Source organism: Malurus melanocephalus, unplaced genomic scaffold (genome assembly GCF_030028575.1).
Source record: "Malurus melanocephalus ecotype Western Australia unplaced genomic scaffold, MMel_1.1 scaffold_1044, whole genome shotgun sequence".
In the NCBI taxonomy this organism is placed as follows: domain Eukaryota; kingdom Metazoa; phylum Chordata; class Aves; order Passeriformes; family Maluridae; genus Malurus; species Malurus melanocephalus.
Window position 1 is genome coordinate 26941 of NW_026624276.1, and position 8407 is coordinate 35347.

At 47.3% G+C, this 8407-nt stretch overlaps 1 protein-coding gene across 1 annotated transcript in view; it reads left to right on the forward strand.

Moving 5' to 3' along the window:
- PUM1 (pumilio RNA binding family member 1) overlaps nucleotides 1-8407 on the forward strand; it is a gene marked incomplete at its 3' end in the record, with an annotated part of 70883 nt that overhangs the window by 22305 nt on the left and 40171 nt on the right. Inside the window, exons 4-5 of the mRNA XM_057386744.1 lie at nucleotides 5959-6067; nucleotides 7985-8163. Of these exons, the coding sequence (XP_057242727.1) occupies nucleotides 5959-6067; nucleotides 7985-8163 (288 nt within the window). The remainder of the gene's footprint in view (nucleotides 1-5958; nucleotides 6068-7984; nucleotides 8164-8407) is intronic.

Sequence of the window (8407 nt, forward strand, 5' to 3'; positions counted from 1 at the left end):
CCCCCTTTCCTTCTCCTCTTCTCCCCTTTTCATTCTCCCTCTTGTCCTCCTTTTCTTGTCTCCTTTCCTTCTCCCCACTTCCTGCCCCTCCATTCCTTCTCCCTTTCCTTCCTTGGAAAACCATAATCCAGGGCTGGATTTTGATTTGATTTGATTTGAGAGGAGAGGAGAATCCCTGTTTTTCCAGGCTGGATTAATTTACCCCAACACTATTGACTGAGAGTAGGTGAAATTGCTGCACAAAGGAGGAAAGCTGACATTAGAAGTATTCCTGGAGCGGCTGCAGAGCAGCTGCCGTGGCTCCATGTGTGGCTCACCRTGGAATGGTGGGGGTGGAAYGTTTTGAGGAGATGGTTTGGTGCCACCTCGTTTGGGCAGGGCAGGAGGTTCGTGTTGAGCACTGAGAGCTCAGCCTGGCCGGAGCAGGTTCACAGGTCACAGCTCGCTTTGCTTATTGTGCCACGAGGTCAGGGAGCTGAAACACCTCAAGGAATTCCTGAAAATGCTGAGTTCTCCCAGCTTTTCATTGATTTCGGTGTTTCTAGAGGAGTGAGTTTGGCTTTGTGTTTTGGAGCTTTGCCTCCCAGTGATGATTCACTTTCTTTCCCCCCTTGTAATTGAGGTGGAAAGTTTTGGCAGTGGCATCATTTTGTCACTGGGCTTTTCCACATGCTGGAATGAGCCTGYTTTTCCAGGAAAAGTGACATTTCACCCCTCTCTTTCAGTTAAACCACGATTTCTTGTTTGTCTTGGAGTTTTTCTCCCTCAGTCTCGCAGTTTCCCTTTTKTATCCATTGAATTTTCTCTGTATCTCTCCAATGCTGATTTCAGGGGATCCAATAGGATCTGTGTTGGCTTTCAGGACCACGTTCCTCACCTACGCACTCGGATTTTGTGCAGTTTGGATGCCTTAGTGAGGCACTGAGGAATTCTTCCCCTCTTCCTGCTCCTGGAATGAGAAGGAAACTCAGAAAGTGAAACAAATAAGGAAAAGAGCAAATTTGATTTGTATTTCTTTATCTGTGGGGAGTGTCTATAGTCTTGTTCTTGGGGTTGATAGTGGAAACATCTGGAGTASAAAGATGAGAAAGAGCATTTCGGCATTTAGTGTCTTTTATCTTCTGGTTTTCTTGCTCCTTGTTAAGCACCATCGTAATTTCAGTGATTTAAGGAGTTTTTGAAGACATCAGAKCAGTTTTTAAAGGCCGATGTCAAACAGTTACATCTCTTATCTCCCCTGCTCTCAGCATGCAGATAATACTTGGAGATCAACAGATATCCTTATCTGGGAAAATTAGGAATGCTTTAAAACCCCACAACTCTGATCTGTCTTGGGGCTGTTTCCATCCTTGACTTCCACCCCCCTCCCTGCACCCAGCGTCATATTTCTGAATTTCCAGCGAGTGGGATCCCCCAGCTCTGACACTTCTCTGGGACTGAACACAATCCCTGTGAGTTCCCTTTGACCCCAGCCTTCAGGGTGGGACGCTGGGTCTCAGCTGTTCCTTGCAGAAATCCCATTATCTCTAGCTTTGTGACAGGGAATATTGGTGCTGTGGACTTGGGGACAGTGGGCAGCACGAAGGGGCTGGGAGGAGGAGTTTGGTTTGTCTTCACGGGTATTTGGGACCCTGGATTTAGAGCAGGCTGTGCTCAGTTTGTGTCTGCAGTCCAGCAGCCGCTGGGTGARTTGCTGCCTGAAATTTCAGAGGGTGGGAGGAGGATGGGGCACAGAGACAGGAGGCCTGGGAGGTGCTTAACTCCACACATGGAATATTGGGGGTAGGAGGGGCATTTCACCCTGCCCTGGGAAAGAAACGCTGATAAGAAATGCTGTGCATTTAACAGCAAATGGTTAATTATTTRATTAATTATTGCTGTGCTGCTTCTCTGGCAGGTGGCAGTGCTGACATTTGATGTGGGGCTGAGTGAGGGGGCACTGGAATTCCTGCAGCCTCTTGTGTTTGGGAAGCTGTGGGGCTGGCACTGCCMACTGGGTACCCCCTCCCTGTCCCAGGGCTCTGGGGCTGGCAGCAGTTTGGGAGGGCAGGGAATGTCTCAGGGTTTATGAAGCTGCAGGGCTGGCACTGCCAACTGGGTGCCCCTTCCCTGATCCCTGTCCCAGGGCTCTGGGGCTGGCAGCAGTTTGGGAGGACACAGAACACACTGGGGTTTGTGAAGCTGCAGGGCTGGCACTGCCCATTGGGTGCCCCCTGTCCCTTGTCCCTGTCCTGGGGCTCTGGGGCTCACAGCAGTTCGGGAGGGCAGGGAATAGCTCAGGGTTTGTGAAGCTGCAGAGCTGGCACTGCCCATTGGGTGCCCCCTGTCCCTTGTCCCTGTCCCGGGGCTCTGGGGCTCACAGCAGTTCAGGAGGGCAGGGAAGCTGCAGGGCTGCCCGAGTGGAAGCTGGCAGCCCCCGGATCCCCTTTCTCTGCCTCCCTGCCTGTTGCTGCAGACAAACCCAGCTCTGCTCTGCACAGATGGCTGCTTTTATCTCAATATTTGCCTTGTCCGAGGGGGATCAGTTTTCTCAATTTGTCCAATTCCTAATCCCATCTCAGTGGGATCTCTGTGCAGGCTCTGCCCTGCCCGCTGCTGGAAGAATTGCTTTTGTTGATGATGTGGAAGGYGTCCCCTCCTCCCTGCTCTGCTCAGTTGAATATTGGCCTAACTGTAAGTCCTCTGTAAGWGGGCTTAGCAGGATTATTTTCATACTGGATAGGGTCAATTTTAATAAAAACCAGGCAACGAATAAACGACTCTGGTTCTAAACAGCTGCTTGTTCTTTTTAAATTACCAACCTGCAGAACTGGATGAGAGTCACTTAAAATACCTTTTTTTATTTTTTTCCTCCATTGCAACTGACAACTTTCCCTGAGGAAAAACCCATTGTCTTGGCAGCCTGTTGCATAATTCAGTGCAGATGAATGCTGCTTGCTAACCCTCCACAGAACAAAGCCCCTGTTAGCATTTGTTAATGCTGGTTTTGGGGTTTCCCYGAGATCTGGAAATAGATCTGGAGTCTCCATGTGAGGTAAACATCTCTGTTGTGTTGGTTCTGTTGCTGGTGCAGAACTTGCAGTGGAAACTTGGGGAAGGATTGAGCTGGAGGGGGGCAGAGCTGGGGGTGGTTGTGCAGGAGCAGGGGARTGCAGGAGWTAATGGGATTTGGGATTTTTGTGACCTTTATGTGTGAYTCAGYGCRAAACACAGAAKGTTTTGGGGTGCAGCTCWGYGGGATTGGGTTGGTAAAGGATTGTWTTCTTYAGGAAAGGGGGAAAAGGGGAGTGGGGGAAGCGGGGAAGGGCTGAGGTGGCTTCAGTCACCCTCCAGCAGGGAAATGGCACTGCAGAGCCGCCTGTGCGGGTTTGAGAGAASCCCAGAGCACTTTGAGTGGGAAGGGACCCTAAATCCCATCCAGTTCCACCCCAGGGACCCCTCCCACTGTCCCAGGCTGCTCCCAGCCCCAATGTCCAGCCTGGCCTTGGGCACTCAAAGGGATCCAGGGGCAGCCACAGCTGCTCTGGGAATTCCATCCCAGCCCCTCCCCACCCTCCCAGGGAACAATCCCTTCCCAATATCCCATCCATCCCTGCCCTCTGGCACTGGGAAGCCATTCCCTGTGTCCTGTCCCTCCAGCCCTTGGCCCCAGTCCCTCTCGTTTATCCTTGAAAAGAAAATCATGGAATTGATAAGGTTGGAAAATGTTCTATTCTGCTCATTCTTTCCAGTCTCCTTCCTGCAACCCCATCCCTCTCCTGTCCTTTATTTTCAAAATCCTCTTCGGGAGGGTGGGGAGGGGCTGGRATGGAATTCCCAGAGCAGCTGTGGTTGCCCCTGGATCCCTTTGAGTGCCCAAGGCCAGGCTGGACATTGGGGCTGGGAGCACCTGGGACAGTGGGAGGGGTCCCTGCCATGGCAGGGGTGGGATGGGATGGGGTCTGAGGTCCTTTCCAGCCCAAACCATTGCATGATTTCATGATTGGAGCTCTGGCTGCAGAGCACTTTGTGTCTTGCGCTGTGAGGAGTTCACAGAAAAAATCAGAATTGTTTTATTGCAGCAAAAATTCGGTTTAATTGCAGCTGAAATTTGGCTCAATCAGTTTGTGTCACTTCCTCTTCAAAATTCCTTGAAACACCCTGAGAAGTAGAATTCTTATATTTACAGTGTGGCAGCAGCAGGAGATAAAAAAGCTGCTTTTTAAGGACTRTGGGAATGACAAAAGCTCAGAAATTTCAGGACACCTGAGCTTTGTTTGTGTTTATAAATCCTAGAGCAGTGGCTTGGCTTTCCCCTCCCTCCATCCTCCCAGTACAGCTGGAGGAGCAGGTTCAACCCAAATCCATGTGTTTGCCAGTGGGTGCTGCTCCTGGGAGTCTSTGCCCTCACATTGGAGCATTTTGGGATTGCACAAAGAGCAGCACGGTCCCTGCTTTTATCCTTCAGCCTGGAGAATCACAGGCAGCCCACACCATGTTGAGGGGGTGAGGAGAAATCCTGCCTGGAATTGGTCTGGAAAGTAAAGGATTTGGTGAACAAATACTTCTTTCTGAGTTGAGGAGGAAATGGAGAGCACAACTTTGGTTTAAACCAGCACCCTGGGAGCTGTGAAATCAGCTCTTCTGCTTCCTCCAGCAGCTGATTTAATCAAATTCAGCTTTAAATTTGCACATCTGCTGCTGGAGTTACCAGGAGTTGGTATCAGGCAGGATATTGGAGTTGATATCAATCAAGATACTGAGGTTGATCTCAGTCAGGATAYTGAAGTTGATATCAGTCAGAATATTGGATTTTATATCAGGATACTGAGGTTGATCTCAGTCAGGATATTGAAATGAATCTCAGTCAGGGTATTGAGGTTGATATCAATTCTGATATTGAGGTTGATCTCAATCAGGATTTATCACTACTCTTGATGCAGATGGGAGATCCCCAGATGTGGTAATTCATGTTTGTTCTGTGGTAATTTCATAGATTCAGGTATTTTTCATCTTCCACTTCACTGAGTTTTATCCCAGCTTCAGGCAAGACTCATTTCTTGCTGAATGTGCTGTGGTTTCATCCCTCCCTGTCCATCCATCCATCCATCCATCCATCCATCCATCCATCCATCCATCCATCCATCCATCCATCCATCCATCCATCCATCCATCCATCCATCCATCCAATTTACTGGAATTTTCTCCCCTGGCCATCTCAGGGTCCATAATTCCCGTGTGGAGGTGCCTCTAGCTGGGGTTTCCTGGTGAGGCTGTTCCCAACCCCCCATCCGAGACAGTACCCCGTGTTCCCTGTGCCATCCCTGACCCCCAGAGCTGTCAGCCCCGGGCTCTCCCAGTCCCAGCACGGCTCTGTCCCATTCCCAGTGAGCTTTTCCCATTCCTGCAGCCCCAACAGGTGGCAGCTGCTGGCCCAGAGCTGCCCAATCCCATCAGTGTTCCCAAGCAACCTCTGAGCAGGAGAATCCTCAGGGACAATTGGGATCTCCTGGCACCTCCTGAGCTTTTCTATCCCATCTTTTCCATCCCCAGCTCCTGTTGGGAGGCAGGAATTTGTGCTGGGAGCTCCCAGCAAATGTTTGGATCCTGATCTTTTCCTCCTCCTTTATTTTTTCTTGGAAGTGTGGAGAGCCTGGAGAGTGTCAGTGGTGTGAGTGTCTGACATGTGTGAGCTTCCTGGAGCTTGTAAGAAAATAAGGAATAAATAGAAAGCAATAATAAAAACAGAAAATGGGGGGGGTGGAATTGTTCCCTGAGTTTTCACCCTGGAGAATATAAATATTTGATAAATATTTGGTTTATTAAAGATGTACCAGTTGTGTTTAATGATTGATTCCTGATTGGAGGGAGACGCTTATGGTTTCTGTTTGCATTTTATACTTATTTTAATCATGCTTTGCTTTGTTTTGTTCTTCTTTTTTGTTTGTTTTGTTTTTGTTTTTTTTTTTTTAATTGCAGCAGCTGTTGCCGGGTAAAAAGTTTTGGGAATCTGATGATTCCAGCAAAGATGGACCAAAAGGGATATTTCTGGGAGATCAGTGGAGAGACAGTGCTTGGGGAACATCAGGTAGCTCAATTATTTCCTTAATTTAGTTGGGGTTGAATACAGAAATGTGCAATTTATTTACTCAGRGTAAAACTGGCCAGCTTTGGAAAGATTTTAAAACCCTGGTTTTTAAAACATCTGGTTTCTGTAAGAAAGAAGTAAACAGAAAAACCTCACATTGGGATAAAATTCAGATATCCATAGATGTCAAAACATTGTCCCGTGTGTATAAATACATGGAAATTCGTGTTTATCTGCTTAAAAATCTGAAATTGCCTTAAAATTTCAATTTCCGATGYGGTTTCTGTCTTGCGATGTATGAGCTGAAAGTTTGAACAAAGATATTGGAGAAAAAGATGAATTTAAAAAAAAACCCTTCTTTTTTTTTAAATACTAAACCAACCAGCCAAAACCCAGCACTCAGTTAAAAAAAAAAAAAAAAAAGATGTTTTGAATTAATGGTCTTGAGTTAAATCTGCCAAGGATTTGCTTCTTGCATCAGAGATTGTCCCTGATTTTGGACTTGAAGGGAGAGCAACATCCTAAAAAAGAAAAAAAAATGTATGTTTTTAATTAATATTGAATTTTATCTGCCAAGGATTTTGTTCTTGGCTCAGAGACTGTCCCTGATTTTGAATTTTGGGGGACAATATTCATGTTGGTTTTAGGAAAAAAAATCCCATGAAGTGCTGGGTTTAAAATTTGTTCTGATTTGTTCTGTTGTGGGGTTTTTTGTGGGATGGAAATGCTCCTGGAACACTGCTGGGTGTGTAGTGCAATTCCCAAAACCTCCAGCTCCTGGGAAATGGGAATTCCAGCTCCTGGGAAATGGGAATTCCAGCTCCTGGGAAATGGGAATTCCAGCTCATGGGAAAAGGGATTTACGGATCCCGGGAAATGGGATTTACTGCTCTCAGAAATGGGATTTCCATCTCATGGGAAATGGGAATTCCAGCTTCCGGGAAATAGGATTTCCCCCTTCCAGGAAGTGGGATTTCCAGCTCCCAGGAGATGGGATGTGCAGATCCCAGGAAATGAGATTTACTGCTCTCAGGAAATGGGATGTGCAGATCCCAGGAAATGGGATTTATGCTCTCAGGAAATGGGATTTCCATCTCATGGGAAATGGGAATTCTAGCTTCCGGGAAATAGGATTTCCAGCAATCTCACTGTTGTGGGGTTTTCCCTGATATCCACAGTTTAGGTGAAGGCTTTGGGATAGCAATAAAACCTTTTTTTACTATTTCTATTAAAAAATGGCCATGAAAAGGGGACAGAGCTTCTTCAAATGTGCCTGGATGGATCTGTCTGGGGAGGTTTCCCTTTCCCCTCCTCTCCCCTCCTGCCCAGCCAGGGATTTTTACAGAGCCCAGAAGAATTTGGAGATTCCTGAGTCTGTCCTGGTTGGATCTCAAAACCTTAAGCTCTGGGGATGGAAAAAAGGATGGGGCTGGTGCAGGAGGATGGCGAGATGAGGAAGAAGAAATGAACTGAACCTTTTCCTGAGGAAAGATCAGCCAGAAAAATTCCTGATCATGGCCTGAACAATTGATGGGAGTGAGGACACAGGGACAGGCTGGGGTAGCAGTGGGACCATGTTTGAAAGGACAACCCAAAAGTTCTTTTTCACTAATGCAAGAATTTTACTAAAGCTAAAAACTAAAACTTTGTTTTTTTTCATTGCAACTTCTAATTAGTTGAAATGCCTGAAATTTGATGGGTTTAGATGTTAAACGTAGCTCTCACTTGTAGGTTTACACATTCCAGTATTTAAAAACTGAGAAAGCCATCCTGTTTTACTGATGGGCATCATCAGAGTCACAGAGTTGGCACATTTCAGTGCAAATAAGCCCCTGGGGAGGACACACTGAATGATTGAATTTGCCTTTTTTGAACAGTTGGATGTGGCTGTGAGAATTTGCTGTGGTTTTGTTGCAGATCACTCCGTTTCCCAACCCATCATGGTGCAGAGGAGACCTGGGCAGGGCTTCCACGTGAACAGTGAGGTGAACTCGGTGCTGTCACCACGCTCAGAGAGCGGTGGCCTCGGGGTCAGCATGGTGGAGTACGTGCTGAGCTCATCTCCTGGAGATTCCTGCCTCAGGAAAGGGGGATTTGTAAGTGCCTYGTTCCCACATTCCTGCTCTGATCCATTCCTCTCTCTGGGTTGGGTTGTGTTTCGTTTGGTTCAGTTTAGTTTCGTTTGGTTTGGTTGTGAATCCATTCCTCAGGCAGAGGTTTCTTTACTTTGCTCTCGGTTCGGCTCTTCCTTCAAATGGGCAGATTTTGTCCTTGCCCTGGGGAATGTGGGGTGGGAGATGGGAAGTGCTGGCATTCCCTGGATCCTTGGATAATTCCCCA